This window comes from Dermacentor andersoni, chromosome 1 (assembly GCF_023375885.2).
Source record: "Dermacentor andersoni chromosome 1, qqDerAnde1_hic_scaffold, whole genome shotgun sequence".
NCBI lineage: Eukaryota > Metazoa > Arthropoda > Arachnida > Ixodida > Ixodidae > Dermacentor > Dermacentor andersoni.
This window is the reverse complement of record NC_092814.1, coordinates 121,175,527-121,194,249: the sequence shown is the minus strand read 5'-3', so window position 1 is coordinate 121,194,249 and position 18,723 is coordinate 121,175,527. Positions and strand designations below refer to the sequence as shown.

The 18,723-nt window shown below is 40.8% G+C and overlaps 2 protein-coding genes across 6 annotated transcripts in view; one reads left to right on the top strand and one right to left on the bottom strand.

Moving 5' to 3' along the window:
• LOC126544029 (craniofacial development protein 1-like) overlaps positions 1-9,568 on the bottom strand; it is a 31,437-nt gene extending 21,869 nt beyond the window's left edge. The window contains exons 1-5 of one of the 2 annotated variants that reach the window (XM_072286884.1): positions 9,434-9,568; positions 8,825-8,895; positions 8,165-8,273; positions 3,756-3,966; positions 1,238-1,344 (exon numbers count right to left, since the gene is read on the bottom strand). In XM_072286884.1, coding sequence (XP_072142985.1) covers positions 1,238-1,344; positions 3,756-3,966; positions 8,165-8,273; positions 8,825-8,895; positions 9,434-9,465 — 530 coding nt within the window. In that variant the 5' untranslated portion in view covers positions 9,466-9,568. Of the gene's footprint in view, positions 1-1,237; positions 1,345-3,755; positions 3,967-8,164; positions 8,274-8,824; positions 8,896-8,996; positions 9,081-9,433 lie in introns of those variants that run through there. The other variant, XM_072286887.1, reaches the window with a different exon arrangement.
• dnk (deoxynucleoside kinase) overlaps positions 9,141-18,723 on the top strand; it is a 76,010-nt gene continuing 66,427 nt past the window's right edge. The window contains exons 1-4 of one of the 4 annotated variants that reach the window (XM_050191221.3): positions 9,141-9,323; positions 10,864-10,919; positions 11,623-11,697; positions 14,209-14,262. In XM_050191221.3, the coding sequence (XP_050047178.2) occupies positions 9,263-9,323; positions 10,864-10,919; positions 11,623-11,697; positions 14,209-14,262 (246 nt within the window). In that variant the 5' untranslated portion in view covers positions 9,141-9,262. Of the gene's footprint in view, positions 9,324-9,771; positions 9,885-9,914; positions 10,300-10,863; positions 10,920-11,622; positions 11,698-14,208; positions 14,263-18,723 lie in introns of those variants that run through there. The other 3 variants (XM_050191220.3, XM_055061970.2, XM_055061965.2) reach the window with 3 other exon arrangements.

Here is an 18,723-nt window from a genome sequence, read left to right as displayed (position 1 = left end):
CGTGAAGTTTCTCAACGACAAATAAACATAACAAGAAGCCTATAGAGATCTTTCACTTATAGTGACCCAGCTGCTGCGATGGTTCAGTTCGCATGAATGGAAGCAACTGTTTTTACACTGGCGTCATAGCGGCATGACAGGGAAAGTGAGATGCACATGGAAACTACCCCTAGCACAAGTTGACAGGTGGCCACATTAACATCATCATTCCGACCTTAAAAACTCCCTACTGTGTCTGCTGGACGTATCAGTGTACCATACCTCCAGTGGGCCATGCGGTGCTATCTACACACCTTGATTTTCTTGACTGATTTTTTACTCTTGACCAACCTTGGGCCATTGCATTTCCCCCCAACTTTTGAAGCCAGTTTTGGTTCATTACAACTCCTGCCACAAGAAGTGTCTGCTTTCTTCAATTTCACAAGATTCCCAATGTTGGCAATAGTGTTGAGTTTAATTATGCTGTAATTTTACTATGTACTGCATAAGATTTACAGCAATTTTTATGACAACATAGTGCACTGCACCACCACCACTAATTTTCTGGCTTAGATTTAATGGACTCACGCAGAGAGCCTGAAAAACCTACTGGAGTATTTCCTGAAATAAATGCCACATTCTTTATTTTCTAGTCAAGCACTGGCCTTGCACCCTGTCATGCCTGTAAAGGCTGTATTAAGGGCAAGTTTGATTAGAATAACGTTCTTATACACCCTTTTGCAAAACATAGCCTATTTTACGCTGGCTCTATTGTACACCATTAAATGTCCATGTGCTAACTCATTTACATACCCAAGACAGTAACTTAGATGTGCACACACATTTTGTGGAGTGTCATGTATGTTTACATCATATATGGTGTGATCAGACCTCTTATGTAAACATCTCTCACTGATTAAGATGTGTAAACAAGTGGATACTCTTAGCAAAACAAGTTGGTCGCAATAAACAGAATGACAACACTATGGCCAGAAAGCAGCACCGTGACAAAACCAAATGAGCAAGCCGAATGCTGGTTTATGATATAGAGATAACTGTACAGAACACTTAATCATATATGGGTGTTCTATATTTTCCATATTGATTCCTTACACAGCACGTAACAATCAAGCACCTTCAGAAGTCTTTATTGGGAGACTTTGCTATTTCAATTTACAATGTAAAAAATTATTGCAAACTGGGCAACAAACATATACACGACAAAATAGCTCGACAAATAGGCTCTCTTAATGCTCACTTGATGGTCTCTCCAGCAAACTCCAGTAACTGAGTAATCTTCACTTTCTTATCTGATGGGGGTGTTTCTTGGGGGCTTGTGGTGGAAGATGACGGTTTACTAGGCTCCTGCAAATAAGATGTTAGAAAAGACACGATAGTCGTTTCACTTAAATGTAATTTTTTTTTTTAGTGGATATACTACATCAAAAGCTTTCCCTACAAAATAATCTATAGTGCCTATATAATCAAATTTCATACCCATCATTGGCTAATAAATTGATTGATTGATTCATTCATTGTGTTTACCCCCATCTAAATTAACAGAGGTACCATGAAAGATGCTGCCAATGGAGGGCTGTGGAGTAAACTTTGACGAGCCCAAACACGATACATGTTTCGCATTCTGCTGCAATCAGAATGCAACCACTGCAGCCATGAATTGAACCAGAAACCTCGTACTTAGCAGCAGAATGTCTTGGCCATCCAGTCACCACAGCTGGCTAAACCCATAATCAATTATGAATAGTACACAAAACAAAAATTCACATGAAAACATAGCAATTAATGGCAAGTAAATGACAGGAAAAGGGATAAGATCCATTTATGCATTGCTGATTTATGACTCTGAAGATTTAAAAAAGCAATAAATGAATAAAGAATCAGAAATCCTGTCTGCTCTGGCAAAGCAATATTCGTCGATGTGCATTCTATATTGCTGCCCTTCTGCAGTGCCATATGTGGCGCAAAAAATATCAAATGCTCTGAAAGTGACCCCAGACATCGTAAGCAGTTGGTATTTCACCTATGGGGTGTCCCAGTGATGACTTAAGAATTTCTGCAATAACTGACAATAAGAACATTAATTCATTTCTTATAACTTTTAAAATAATACTAAAGCACCTTTCAAATTTTGGAACAGAACTCAGAAAATGCAGAAGGCATTGACTATGGCAATCAGTTCTGTGAGAACCTGCAAGATGGAGAAAGGTTCATGGAAGGGAAATTTGTCATAAACCCAAATGTAGCAGAAAGCTACAGTCAGAGTAAAGGGAATTAACACATTTGCCCTTTTAGTGGAACAGGTTTCATTATTTATATGCTGCCTTTCGTGGCTGATCAAAGTGTAAATCTCTGCTTCAACTGAAGGGATAGCAATGTTTTTTTGTTTGTTTTTTCACATGGCTGGACAGTGACATACTGTTGTAAGAGTGAAATTCTGTGTTCACTACAGGCCATGGATTCTGTCAGAATACGTGTATCAAAACGCAATAATGCAGGCACACATCTCTTGCCATTCAACAGCTGGCATTGTGAACATATACATGAACACCCAGCGCACTCTAAATACTTGCCTGGGCTCAGCACTTTGCGACACTAAATTTGAACTTTAATTTAAGTTCAATGTCTTTTTCTTTGCAGCCAATAAATGCACGGCTGTATCATAATTTTGCATTGATCCTAAGTACTGCAGCAGTTCAAGCAGCTTCTATTGAACTCATACAGAAACCGCAACAAGGTGAATGCAGTGTTCATGCCGCACGCCTTTTGAATGACAAACCTAGAATAATCAACAGTGACATCTCAGCTTGCATTCAAATGGTTCCGGGTGCCAGAAGAAAATTTACAAACCCCAGACAACATAAATGTAATTCAAGCAAGGCAGTCGGCAAAGTTTTAGCGGAGACATGATCATGCACTATGGATGAAGTTGCAGACTACAGTCACTAAAGACTGAAAGTGCAAAACTGATTTTTTAAAAATATTACCCTTTCCAAGGCAGTAGTCCTTTACTCTCTTTATGGAATAAATTAATTTGAAATATAACAGCAAAGCTTAGAATTTTCTAGCTTTCGATCACATTAACTATCTTTTGTGGCTAAATTCAAAATAGGGCCAACAGTCGTTAGAGTGACCCAACTGCACCATCCTGTGCACAGAAAGGTGACAGGGATTTGAAGAAGCCATAAGAAAGCATAAGTAAACTTCATAGCTGTAGTTAGGACACAAATCAGCGCCTTGAAATTTGGAGTTTTTCAAGTAAACCCAAATGGTCTGCTTTTCTTATGGGCGAGTGTTTTTCAGATTTTATTGGATTAATGTAAAAGTGCAGAGCCCTATTTAACTGCCCTGTTCAAAAAGCACTACAGGGCTTAAACATTTTGTGACGACCAACATGCTTCATGTTTCATTGCAATGCTCCATGCCACCTCAACTCGCAATGCTGGCAATTTCGAGCCATGTTATGCAAATTCAGTGAATTCACACTTCCAAAGCCTAGGGTGCACTCAACCTTGCTGAAACCAGAAACTATTTTGCTCACATTTTGCAATCCACAAATACTGAAATGCGCACATGCTGTGGCCAGCAATCAAGCCCAAGGACCTGCAAGTCGCCATATCAGTGGCACAGCTGAGTAGCCTCAGGAACGGTTTCCTTAATGACGAAGACCTGGCTTCATATATTTTAAAAGTCAGTATAACTTTTTAAAAAAATTTCACATACTTGGCATCGAATGTTAAGACAAGTACTTAACTTACAGCAACTGCAGTCACAGCAGGGATAGTTCGTTTCCTTGGAATGGGTTCAACATCTCGCAAGAAATCAGACCACAGGAGGTCTGCTTTTTTCTTCTCCTCTTCAGGAGTAAGCATGGAAGTAGTCTCCTCTGCATCACCTGCCGTATTAGGGCTGACACTGTCACGTCCTGGACTATCTTCACCCTCCAGGCAAATGCCGCCTTTGCGCTTTCTACAAAAGACAATGAATGCATGTAACGAGATAAAAATAAGACAAGTTAACATGCTAAGCAACAAAGCAAAAACACTCAAGAATAAGCTATGAATAGGTTTATAAGTAATTCTTAACATCACAGCCATATATAGCTCCATAATATATCATGACATGTGCCTATTTCACGCATCCTCACGGAGTATGATTGAATAGTCTGAAAAACTTTTCAGTGCTATTTGTAACGACCTGGCAAGTTGCAGAACTCTCCTGTAACAACCTGAAAGGACACTACTGATTCTTGCACTTTGAAAGCATGTCTCTCTGAAGAGCATTACATTCCTGACTTAATTGAAGAGGCGTGAATACGAATGAGAGTGGTTCACAGGAATGTGGAGGCTTGAAGTAATGAATAGGGGTTGAACAAGGAATGTCACTGAAGCCAATGTTTTGACAAGGAGACTTGTCTTCATCAGGGCAGCAACTGCTTTCCTAAGCAGCAGTCATATACTATGTGTAGCTTGCTCTCTCCAATCCTCGATTGGGAAAGGAGAATAAGCCGGTGTGAAGAGTAAGGTAAAGAAAGTCAAATTGTTTTTCAAGAAGGGAAAAGGGAGGGGGCATAAAGGGGGAAATTGGGGAAGGGGTGTTATAGAGAGGCCACAAGTAGAGGTTCTGCTGTTCGTACTTCAACGAAGCAGGGGTGACAAAAACAAACGGGTTAACATGTGCAAGTAGACACTGAAAATACAGCACGCCAAGTCACCCCGCAAAACAGAAAAATAAGATATGCTTTTTAGACAATTGAAAAAGGGTTAAAAAACTGAGTTGCACTAAGATGCATTTAGTTGGGAGTGAAAGTATGAATACACATCTTATCGAAGGCTGGGGGAGATAGAAACAAGCTACAAGAGGATACAGGGTCAACTGGAGGTCACTGAGAGACCTTCAACCTCCAGTGGACATTAAAAAAAAAAAAAAAAGGCTGATGATGACGACGTATATGTTTAACGCATGGAAAGCACAATTCTGCCATTTCAGATTAATTATCTGAAGAGGCCGACATTATTTGAATGGCCAGTCTCAATGTACATGCAGCTAATTAAAGAAACAAATTTAACTTTTTATTTGTTCCTTTTGTTATATTATGAAATTGTGAAATAAAGTCACGCCTACTCAGCAGAGATCTTAAGACTATCACCATTTTTTACATATCCTTCTGCAAAATTCGGTATGAAGTATATTCAGGTTAATGTAACACTCCTCCCAAAACCTTTCTCTAACATTTCGGAACCACAATAACTGTAATGCCAATATATATTTTACCACCCTTTTTTGGGACAGATACCTTTCAAGAGATGCTTGTCTTGGGGTTTCTGCTAAGGAGATATGACTTCACTACTTCTCCATTGCAATTTTGCAACTTCAACAAGCGAATATTTAAAAAGTTAATTAGTGAATGTTTTTAATTATCTGCATCAAGATTTCAATTTGTCGTGGAAGTAATGTGTGCCTCTTCATACAGCTTTATATAGCCACTTGAACAGGCCAAATTGCTTTGTACTTCACAGACAATTTGCAGAATCGTGGTCAAACTAAAAACAGGCAGTACCGCTCACAGCGAAATGGAAACATTGTGCACTTACACGAGCTTTCACAATCACTCACTGTCAACCCATGCGATCACTGCATCGAGACATTATCGGCTGGGGTTTTATAGACAGCACCACAACCAGAGTTATTTCCCACCATACTATCACGGTGATTGCACTTTTCATGTAAAAGTTTGGCTCAGCACACCCCATTGCAGTGACCATAAACAGTGGTTGTGCAATAAATTTTGTGGAGAGACAGTGTCTGTCTGTGTTTATAGTTTACTCAGGAACATTAATTTGACAGTTAAAAATTATCTCGTTTAGAAGGCATTAACAGAAATGTCCAGGAGGAAGCACTCTGCAGTGCTTCATTTGAAACTATGTGGAGCACACCTTAATATCTCTCACACTGTGCCCAATAGCTTCGCACTGTTTTGCACACTTTGTGCCATTTAGAAAGTATAATTTTTGGTTTCAGGCTAGACGCCATCAGTACATCACATATTTTTGTCCTTAAAATTTTCTAAGTTCTGGTCAAAAAAGATAACTTAACAGAGCAAATCAGTAGTTTTTGATCTCTTGACAGATATAGTCAAGAGTTTAATGGATACTGACAGGTATCCAGAGTAAAACTTGGCACTGATAGGTGCCCTCTATAGTGCTATTTACACTGCCAATTTACAAAAACAGTGGTTCTGCACAATTTCTTCAAATGCTATAGCCTCTTGAAATCCCATGCCATTTATTTATGCATTTATTGCTGCTCTTAATGCATTCATATATATGATGGCTGTAACAGTGCTTTTGCACTCACAGTGGGAGGAGGAAGTATTTGAAATCAAAGGTGTCATACACATGCTATACTTTTAACCAATTTGCCATGTTTTAAAATGACATGTTTCTTTAAAGAATGTCAATTTAGGCTTGTTAGTATTCTACATTATTCTACTAGCACACAAAATACAATACGCCTCAGGATAATGTAACAATTCTATGCCAATGCCACTCCTTTTCATGCTTTGTCAGTAATCAGAGTGGCGCATCACCTGTATTATTGACGGGATCAGCTGGCCACAAACAGTGGATTATAAGTAGAGACTAGAACTTTAGGCGAAATGCCCATTTTTTTCTGATGTCCTCATCGTGTCTATTTAACATATAAGCAGGAACTATGGGTCTAAAAACATTTTAGTGGCACTTTTGTGCCTATAAATGCCTATTTCGATGTAGGTGCCTATATTGGATTTCTGGAGCTTAAAAATGCCTTTGTCAGTGTTTTGTCCAAGCCTCACTTTTGTTTATAATGTCATGACCAGCTGGGAAACTTCGCCGAAGGCAGCCAATTATTACTATAAACACTTTAGCGGAGTAAAGGCTGTTATTAACAGCTTTTCAGCAGACTAGAGCATTGCTGCGAGGAGGGCTCAAACAACACTAAGCAACAATACACACGAAAGTCACATAAAGTACTTGTGCGCTCACTTCACATTTTTAGCCAACATCATCGAGAATGCTCAGGTGCAAATATGACTGGGAATGTGGGGCTCATTTTGGATGTTCAGGAAAAGTTGGCCACTATCCTCAATGGACCTGTTGCTGACAGAGTTTGCTCTAAAGTTCAGTCTGTCTCAGACAAAAGTTCTGGGTTTTTCAGTTTTGAAAGAACTGTCAAAGGCTCTGACTAGCAAACATCCTAGAATTCCAGAAGGCATTGGATCGTAGATTATTCTGAAGTACAAATATGCACCCCTAACAATGGCGGATGCCGAATGTTCCTTTTCTGCATACAGACAAATACTGAGTGAAAGAAGTGTTAAACCAAAAATATTGAGGTGGTGCTTGTTTTGTCACTGCTTTCGTAACTACTCTCATGGTGTCTATAGTCGCACTAAATTTCGGATAAATTTTGTTACCTACGCAACTTGCCTTATTTCTTTTTATCGAAAAAAAAATTGTGAATTTCACGAAACGGGGAGTTAGTGGGTTGTGCTCATTAAAAAATTATAATTTATTGTCAGATGCACAGGGAAAGTCATTGGAGCCCATACATGCTTAAAGAACAGTATTTGGCACCCACATATGCCTTAAATGACAGCTTCAGTCTGGGGCAAAGTGTTGCACGCGAAATGCAAAGGTTGTGGGATCGTTCCCCACCTGCGGCAAGTTGTTTTTTAATCCACTTTCATTTTAATTAATTTATTGTTTCTTTATTTCATTTATTAAGCACAAGCAATTTCCCCTGTGTTGTCCTCAGTGTCAGTGTTTGTTGGCTTCTTATGATATGACTAATAAAAATCGGGCCTCTCGGTCAACGCCCTTTCTTCCAGCTTCAGTGCCTGCTATACATGCCTAAAACAGCATGTTTAGTGCCTAGACATCCTATATCTAACGATAAGAGTGACATTGAATCGAGCGGAAGGAATTGCTACATTATACCGGCCTAGAACATCACAATAGACGTGGAGAAAGTGCAGAGCTTTCTTCGAGTCTATTGTAGTGTCTGTCTCTTTTGTAAGCTAGTAGGTTAATATGGATATACTATTTCGTTCTTGTCTGATTAAGCTGTGTTGAATGATAACACCGCAACGTAGGAAGCCAGGATTTAGATACAGTTAGATCCTCACCTTGACGATTGCTTTTTCCTTGTTACCTTGCGCTTCTTCGTGGCAGGTACCTCAGCGTCACCCCCAGCGTCGTTTTCAGCATCTGACTCATCGATGTCGCTCTCTTCGGCTGAAATATAGTCAAGTGACGCTGTGCAACGGGAAATCAAAAACCTTTAACACACACGCACACAGACGAGCTTCCAGGCTGTGGCATCTGACGAGTCAGTTTCACATAAGTGACGCCCTAAAGATTTAGAAAAAATATAAAATCTCCCCGGTTTTACAGATTAGCACAACTGTAGCCAGATTAACAGAACTGTTACCCGTTTGATAAAATGCAAAATGATACAAGCTCCCCGTAGAGTCGTAACAAAGACTGGGGGCAATGTGGCCATAGCAAATATTGGTGTTGCAGAAGTCGGGGAGCGCGGTAGCTCTCTACTTAGACAAATTAATTAGGGGATAAAAGAAAACTATAAATGAAAGGTGCCCCGGCCCGTACCCTCTACTTAGACAGGTAGCACCAAACAATGTCGCCCCTCCTTATAAGGTACATTAACCGCTAGCACAGCTGATTCAAACGGTATGTGAGCTACCGACCGCGCTTACGAGCCAAACGCTTCCGAGGCATTATCGAATAAATGAGAAGATGACAGTCTCGAGATTGGCGGCACGCACCCGATGGAACGTAGTCGTCATCTTCGCTTTCAGAGCTGTCGGCCGGCTTCGTCAAGTCAAAAGTTGACATCCTGCAATTGAGGAAACTATTACTCAGTGTTTTCTTCTCTCGTCTCTTAACAGCTTGCTCAAAACGTGTTTCGAATGCACATCACTGATGCATTATACGAACGAGAATTGTTGAAGCACTGTACACCCGTAGAATAAAGAACAACTTTTGGAACACCTCTGGATCGATCTTGGGTTGGCTACTACGCAACTGCGGGTAAACGGCTACGAACTGTTGGACGGCTGTGGTCTGCTGTTGCAACTTTGACCATGCTTCGTGCTGTTTCTCTATGATAACGCCATGGACAGCGACGGGTTGCACGTAATTTAAACGCGTGTTTACGTCAAGTTTTAACAATTTGTTTAGCAAAGACAAGGACTAAAAGTTTCATGTTCGTGTCGAGAGCACTGCGACAGCTTTGTAAAGCTACGAGTCCACTTCACTTTTTGGGTGAGCGTTTTCTTCAAATTGTGATATCGAGCGTCGCAGCCCGCTGCGAGCGAGAGGCTCTTATCGTGCAAACTTGTGTAACCTAGCAACGATGAAGCAGGAAATCTCACTTTTTTTCCCCGTATGATGTGCAGCTCCGCATCAGCACTATGCGGAGCGGTTGTGTGGTAGGCAATACAGCGCGCTTCTGCGTGCAGCGAACCACACTCGGCGAAAGGAGAACATTTTTTTTTTTTTTCTATGATCTCTCGACATTAATCTCATCCGTGTGGCAGCGCAATTTTTTCTTGAAATAAATGAAGAACGTTGTGTAAAAACACACAGGTAATTACTATAGCGCTAGTTTAGCAAAATTAGGACACCCGGTGGTCTCAGTACTATCCGACTGGTGGCAGTGGTATGGTGTACTGTGGTGCAGCCGACATCGGCGGTTGCGACCCGCGCGTTTGAAACGCGTGGTTAATGTGTAGCTGTGTGAGTTGTATGTTGCTGGAAATATAATCGTGACGGGGTGCGACGACCTATTCAGCGTGTGCAGGAAAGCAGTCGTAGTAACGATGTGTACGCACTGACAATTTTGCATGCGCTTTCTAGAGAGTAGAGCAGTCCAACATAGTTTCGTTTTCGGAACTGTGCACGTGCCTAACATACGGCCGACCCACGCGCATTATTTTTCTCTTTAAATACTATTGCGTGTAAATAACTTGTAATATTGTAGATTTTAGCGTGATGCACGTGCCCTTCGCTTCGGCGATATGCTATCTCGCCCGGCTGTCAGTGGTCGAGCGGTGCTCAGTCTGCGTTATCACCATATATAGCCCGGCCTATCGTGAGCGAGGAATGAATAGAATCGAGCGAAAGGAGTGGTTACATTATGCCAGCTCTGCTTGGTATTCCGCTTGGAAAATCGTTCTCGTGTTGTCTTTCGGCACGTATGCTTTAGCACAGGTTTCTAATTGCGCCAAAACCTACCAGGGTAAGGGTTTGACAATAAATGCCAGTATGTGTAATGAGATTCGGTAATCGTAGATGTGGTAGTTGTGGCGTCGGTTGTGGTTAATGCATTAAAAGCAAATTTTTATATGCCTCGTGTGAACCTCTTGCATGTTATCCACTCCCTATTGTGTATAGGATGGCTTACGCGAGATTACTTGCTTGCTCGAGATGACTTACGGTGACCGGATCTGCATGCATGTGATTGGCAAAATTTTCATATTGATCCTGCAATATTATGGTTAGTACTAAATTATTTTTAATTATATGTTAGTTCATTATGAACAGAAAACCACACAATGTTTAATTCTAATTTGGCAACCGAAGCTTAAGTACGGTTTAGCATGAAGCACATATGTAGTTTTAGCCTAGGCATGATTTTTGCTCAACAGTACAAATACCCCCTCCCTCTTCCCCATAAAGAAAGCTATGTGGCAGGTCTTACTCAAACATTATTTCATCTCTTTGTGTTAATTATATATTGCACGCGTCTTGATTGGTTGGGTTTCAAACAGTAGCCTAATTTGGTTTTCTTTTATGCTAACAGATGTTGTAGGTGACGCTTCACTCCTTAAGGCTGCAGGGAAAGGCCATACAGTGAAAGTAAGCCCGAAATTCTTGTGTAGTAGCAATTTTTTTGCAAGTTCTCCCAGTGACTATGTCAAAAGCTGTAATGGAATATTACATCACTGCTAGCATATATTTGGATCAAATTGAATAGTTCAGACAATCCAGGACTCTCTAAGGCTCAGTCATGTGCCAATTTGCCTCTTTGGCAGTGGGGCTCAGTAAAACTTAGCCAACAGTTTGCTACTGCCGTTTGCTTTCTCAGATTCCTGTTGTCTGTTTAATATTGTTTGTGTGCTCAGTTACCATAATGTGCACTGCATGAATGGGCGCATTGACACACTAGGTCTGTTCGATTCGGCCAAGTTTCTCTGCACCTATTCACGGTGCACTGCACCTAGACCCTTGATTCCCTGAGGTGCAGCATTGCACCCTGCACCCCTGTGCTCGATTGAACGGGGTGCAAGGCAAGGTGCCGCCGCGGTGCACTGCACCCTTAAACCTTGCAGCGGGTGGGTGCAGCCCGGCACCCCCTGCACCTTTTCGTTCGTGGTGCCGTGCACCTTTTTCTGAATCGAACAAACCTACTCTTTTAAGCTAATAATGTGGAATTACCAAGAGGTTACTTAGAAGTGCTCACTAATCATCTAGCTTTTGTGTTAGTTTAGTTTTGTGCTGAAATGAAACAGCCATCTACTTTTTTTCTTTTGTACTCTCTTGTGCTTCATATGAATTCCAGGTGGCAGTGGAAGGCAACATTGGTTCTGGCAAGACAACTTTCCTTGAAGGTTGCCAACAGTTTGTTGACACAACGGTAAGTTTATTGTCACTACCTAAAGCAAGGATGCACGAATATTCTTTTTTGTTTTTCATGTAACAAATTGACTGTCAAGATATCCATTTACCTATTTGAATTGAATAGGAAGCATATTATTACCTGCCACAGTGGCTCAGTAGCTGTGGCGTTCTGCTGCTAAGTACAAGGTCACAGGCTTGATTTCTAGTTGTAGCAGCTGCATTCTGATAAGAGCAGAATGGAAAAACATTTGTGTGCCACACTTAGGATGCACAATAAAGTGGCATTGACAAAAAAAATTTTTATCCTGCTCCTTTCTTTTTTTTTATGCCCTGTAACTACAGTGTCATAGTAGAAGTCTTTGAACATGCAAAAAATTGACAGTTATATCCGCTTCTAAGATGACCATTTCAAAATGCCCGCCAAATAGACCGTGGCTTCTTGGCATATGGTTTGTTTACAAAGCATCTCTGCATGTCACGAAAATCTGGAGGTATTGATCTCAGTTTTCAGACATTCAACCCTGCAATTTAATAAGTATATTATTTTCCAAATACTAGCATATAGAATATCTAGTGAATGTTATTTCATGTATAGGGAGGAATTTTGAATTGCCAAGAATGGCATAAGGCATTCCTGGAAATTCAAATTCATGAAGGCATAAGGCACAGAAAATCTTCACTTTGGCCTCATCAATAGAAAATGTAATGTTGCATGGAATATTTAGCAATGCAAGAAATTTTGGACTACTAGTAATCACCAGATTGCCACTCACAGGATGTTTAACAACACAGTGGTTGCATACAGTGGAAAAAAAAGCGCAAGACCCCCCCCCCTCGCCCACCCACCCTCACCTCCATGTATTCTGGCAGTACTCTGCAATACATGCCATCAGGTGGCGAGTTATAGAATGTTCCGCACAGGCTTAAAGGCCAGCTGCAACGAAATATTGCATCATGTTTAAAAAGCCAGTTTAAGATTGTGTAAATATAGAGGAGCCTCTGTGAAAAATTTGACATTCGAAATTTGAATGGACGCATCATGAAAATCTAGCAAAAATAGACATTTTTGATACTGAAACTGTAAAAAATGCTGTCATTCCTGCTCGCTGTGTGTGACACATGACCTAGAGTGCACGACTCCTCGGCATGACCTCCGCGGCTGCCTGCAGCGTGCTGAAAAAAAATCTCGGAGGTGGTGGGCTGGGACTTGCCTCATAGCAACAACCGCCAGGTACACGCATCGTCTGCGTAGGTGCTGTTTAAAAAAAGCTATGCAATTAATTACCAGCCCTGCAGCTTCGACAACATTGTTTTAATAGTATATACTACTCATTTATAACAAATATAGCCATAGTGAAATTTCGTTGCAGTTGGCTTTAACAAAGTGGCAGATTGTAGGTAATTTTTTTGGTTTTTTTTTTTCATAATGGCTGATAAATTTTATTTTCATGCAAACCTTTTACTGAGTAACCTCAAGATCTTCAAATAAAATAAATTTTCAAATTTTGTGATCCACTTAATGTAGATACCACAGCCAGACATGTTACTTCTTTACCACAATATGTTAAAAATATGAGTAGCCTGATATATGTTTCCATGATTCATAGAAAAAAATAAGGACCTGCCATCTGCACCATATTGCAGTTTAAGAGCAAAAGAAGGTTTTTCTAAATGCACTGCATGATAGTGTGCTTGATAATCAAGAGTGAGCCATATGTGAATTGGACTTTTCCTTGATGTTGTTCCTTCTTTTTTTTTTCTTTTTTTTTTCACATGTTTTTTGCATGCAGCCTCTTGGTGATTGAGTGAAATAACAGTGGCTAGTCATGCTCTGTCGTTATGTTTTCTGTGGCATACTTTGTTACCCCAAAAGCACATTTCAGTCGACAAGCACAACCAACTAGCACCAACTTTATTATGTATGTGTATATAAATATATATGATTGAGAAAGAAAGGAAACCGAGGGGACCATTTTTTTTTTTATTAATCACAATCATAAGATTCTTACTAATATATATATATATATATATATATATATATATATTTATATATATTATACATAAAAGACCCCACAGTCATGTATTACATTTGCAGTTAAGGAAACAAGTGTAGGTGACTTCCATAATTCAACTCAAGACTGCGGAGTTTGATGGCACAAACTAGGAAATATAATTATCCTATAGAAGCCTATTGAGGGTCTTGTATTGCTTGTTGCGGCCTTCGTATTTAGTGTGTATCTACTTTATCATGTGGGATACTTGCTAAATGTAGTCTAGATGTTGTTTCTGACTGCTGTGTTCATTTGGGAGCAAGTCTCTTTACCCTCCCTATGACAACAGTTTCACAGGTTCAGTTTTTTTATATAATCATATTGAAATATCGCATTTGTCTGTACTAAGATGTCTTGTTCAAAGCATAGGGACTAATAAATATATAATGATGCTGAATTTCCTTTATTTCAGTTCTTCCTACCAGAATTTTCTTTTTTTTTTGCATTTTACTAAAGTTATTAATCTGACTGTGCAGGTACTGATTGAACCAGTGACCATATGGAGAGATTTACAAGGACAAAATCTGCTGGTATGAACACAGCTTATTCTCAATGAGTTCATGTGCTCTCAGTGTCTACCAATCACCACTTAGCTACATGGTCATATGCAGCACACATTGATATTGGTGCTGTATATAGCTGGCTCTTCTGTAGCCTATTTCCCCTAACTTCCATCTCTTAAGGAGCAACATTTTGGTAAAAGTAATTTAATCTACAGTCTTAGAAATTTCCCTAGAATAATTTAGTGCAATGCCCTCACTTGTTTTGCTATTTTTAAAGTTAAATACATTCAGCAGCCTTTTGGCATCTACAAGCATTGGTGTTCATTTTGGGCATTATTGTTGTCATTTCATTGTATGCTGCAGGTACAGTGCTCAGCAAATCAAACATGATACTCGGAGCACGTGGCTGCTGGTACTTGTTGCGCCACCGGTGAGCTCTTGTGAAAGTGAGCTGGTGCATTGTGATATACGCTGAGGGCAAGAGGGTGGGTGACTCATGGAGGCTGCATCTGGCTGACAGTCATTCGGTCTGTGTTTTGCCGTGGCGCTGCCGGAATGCTCCAAGCCATGGTTTCTGTACCACACTCACATGGTGGGAGAAACTGACAGCACGCGTGTTTCGCTGCACGAATGAGTATTCTTTCACAATGTGCTAGCATGGCTCATGGTTTTGTAGTAGGGCCAAGGTGCTTAAGGCATACTGCGTGCTGACTAAAACAGAGAGATGAATGAGTGCAGAAGGAATAAATATTAACTTTCATTCTTAAAAACACAGGCTTCCCTCACTCATGACTTTATGCACGCTAGATCTGCCTACTTGGCTTTGGCCTCCTGTTATACTAGTACTTCATCATGTCGCCTCTAGCAGCCACAATGGCCACCGTCCGGTGGGGAAGGCTGTTTAACAGGCAGATGGTGAGGTCATTATGGGCCAGACGATTCCAGTCGGCCTTCACAGCCACGCACAGTTCGTCAAACGAGGCCGTGGGAAGCGGTTGAGAAGACATGGACCGCTTTATGGCAGCCCGGACATTTTCCATTAATTATATTCATGTCAGCCCCTTGCGGTGGCAACTCTAGCACCATAATGCCTCTTTGCTCCAGGAACCAAGTCACCGACACAGTCATGTGGACAAGGCTCCTGTCTTGCTGGTAGTAAAAGAAGCCGTCCGAAAAGGGCTCGTCCAAGACGTGGGGGTGCAGTGTGCTGTTTAGGAGATCTCTGTATGCGGCAGCATTGAACCAGCCTTCAAGATGCACCAAGCGCTCAAATCTGTTTTTTGATATGGCTCCCCAGACGCTGACGGAGCAGCGTCCGCTGCTGGCCACTCACTGAAGATTTCCTCCCTGAAATCTGTGAAAATGAAGGAATGTTTGTCAATGATACTTTCTTATTTGGGCGTGATATGCATACACGAATTACGAATACAGTGGTGCACAATGAAAGCATTGGCTGCATATGGTAAAGCGTTCGAATGACGGAGCACGCCAATGAGCATCAGTGTGTTTCGGCGGTCGATAGCCCTACATCGATAAGGTATTCAAGCAGCTGCTCAGTGAAGCCCTGCCGAATTATGTTTTATGTACAACGGAGAAGCATGAAATGCTAACCGATATGCAGTTTACTGCGTCTGCTCAAATCCTTCCCTCTTTGTGAGTGGCAAGCAAATTCTTCAAGGAAGGCAATGCATACGTAGAGTAACTATATGTAGCAATACATAGGTAGTCATTATATCATAGCTTAGAGATTACTGATTACTTCGGTTACCCATTCTCGAGTTTGGGTGCTAGAAGAATGTGAGGTCATTTTTGATCTCCTTAGCGGTCAAAAGTGGGTTGTACTTTTCAGCGTTCAGGATGCATCCATCTTCGTCGGACGTCATTGCTCTCGGTTGGCACCCTCAGGGCAGGTTTTCTAGGCGGCCTTCATGGCAATACAGATTAATAATCCTGCCAATTTGAGGAATATGCATGCTCCATAACTGTCGCAATTTGTGACTGCGACATGCCTCTGTCATACATGGCAACTATTTGAATATGCTCTGCCAAAGATATACCTAGCATAGCTGATCCAGTATGAAATTCCGCATGAATAGTTCTGTCCTTTTATAAGAATTTATGCAGTCTCGCGATTGATAAGGGTGGGTGTCTTTCGTGTCCAAACTATTAGATAAGACGGGTAAGTGTTGGTCATTGTCCGAATTTTCCACCACAGGGGCTCAAAGCATAACATTATCTATTGGCAGCAGCAATGCGTCATGCGCTGTGAGCACATGGGACGGGGGGTGTACGATAGAATGTCTTGTGCTGCTTGGTAAGCGCCTAGGCCAGTCTCATGCCACCAAAAACGGTGATCTCGTGGACAACGCCTTTCTCCTCTATGTTTTTTACTGGCCTTTTGCTGACGACTTCTTCATCATAACGTAGATCGATGCCTGTTCATACAACAGCATCAGTTTGCCGGCTTCGGTTGTACGGAGACAGTTCGTGAGTGGATGAGTGTATCACAAGGCTTTACGTGTGAGAGAACAATCTACTTATGCGGCTGTCTGGCGTGTTGTTATGCCCACACAGATATTAACGCAAGTACAATAAATGAACAGAAATCTTGCTTCACCGAGCACCGAGCACTGTTTATTAAATCACTCACTTATCAGGCATATTTCGCAGAGAGTAAGATTGCAAGGATACAATTAAAAATTGGATGGAACAGTAAAACCGTGAAACTACAACAAAACCTCAGAGAAATGGAGAAAATTAATATACTGTGCGATACTTCTCTTTCAATAATTTTGCAGTGTCCACAATAAAGAATACAGAAGATAAACTGAAATACCGTATCCATTTAAAATGCTTATTCATGAGAAAAGTATAATTTCTCGCTGTATCTGTTCAATAATGTTATTAGGCACAGTGTCATTTTGGGAAGGCAGGAGGGGAGCCTTGAGCAACGCCATAGCCTCCGACAGCAGCCTACCTGTTTCAAGACCTGCCCCTGCAGATGTTGGCTGTTGTGGCCGCTCGGTTCAATATAATGAAGTGTTCGGCTAGAGTCCCAAGGTACAAAACCTTATGCAAAGGGGTCAATGCTAAAAGCGCTTGCAGTCTCTTGCTCTTGTTATTTTCTTTTCTTTATTATATTTTATTTTCTTCTGCGTTTTCTTACCTTTTTCTGTAGTAAGTCCTTTAGATGGTTTTCTGTGCCCATTTTTCGTGTTTTCCTGAGCACGCAATATGTTGTGAGCACCTTAACTCTACTCTGAAACATTACGCCGCTCTAGCACATCGCGAAAACGCTAATTAAAAACCTTTGTTGTGCACACACAACCAGCCTGTCACAAAAGTACGACTGTGGCATGTCCGCTTTGAGCAGCGTGGCAGGCGCTGACGTCAGGGCCGGATTAAGAAAAATGGGGACCCTGGGCCAATGCGCATGTAGGCCCTCTTTCCCTATACTGACCCCTCCCCCCCCTCCTGTCGCCTGCTATCCTACTGGAAATATGCCATGTTTCATTTTAATTCCACCAAATTAAGAAGAATGAAGTGCAATCAACGGGATTATTATTATTATTATTATTATTATTATTATTATTATTATTATTATTATTATTATTATTATTATTATAAGGAAAACATCAAAACTTGCTCGAAACGCGTGCTGTTGTAAACACCAACACATATGTTCACTTTGTGATTAATCTGTATTCTGTTTTCAGCAAAAGCAAGGCTTTAAGGAAAAGTTTAGTGCACTCAAGACGAACAAGAATGTAGAATAAACAACACGGCTCAGATGTCGACCCTTCTGAAGCTAGGCTTTGTTTGCATCACTAAGTTTAATCCCGTGAGGAGACGCATGGTTGTATCCAAACCATTCTTTATTAAAATTCAAGCATCCGAAACTGCAGTAATCGTTATACACGTTACTCTATAAATATGCAGTAGATATATACAATACTTAAGGCAATACAAATACCATAAAAATGCACTAGAATACAGATGAAAATTACCAACTGTAATTACAAAACATTATTTGAAAGTATTTTCATTAAAGGTAAGACAAGCAAGGATGACACCAAATAAACGGGGCATTATCAAAAACAACATATATACAGTTCTTTATAAGCACGCTAAATATCACAAGAAGAACAAACATGAGACGAACAACGAAGATTTGGATATCTTGAATTGCACTGCTCAGCATTTCATTGGCAATGTGGAGGCTGGGAGGTGACACAATGAACTTATTGGAACTATTCATGTATATTCATGTGTATTCATGTATAGCGCAAACAGTCTTCTTTTAAAATGGCATCTTTCGCGCCTTCGCTTTGGCAAAATCAGATATACAGTCGCAGACTGATTTTTCGGACTCTGAAAATTCGGACATGCTTGATTGTTCGGTCTGCTTCGCGGCACCGCCATTCTCCACATAGACCATAATGTATAACAAACAGCCAAAAGTTCGGACACCTTGCAGCCTCTCGTCTG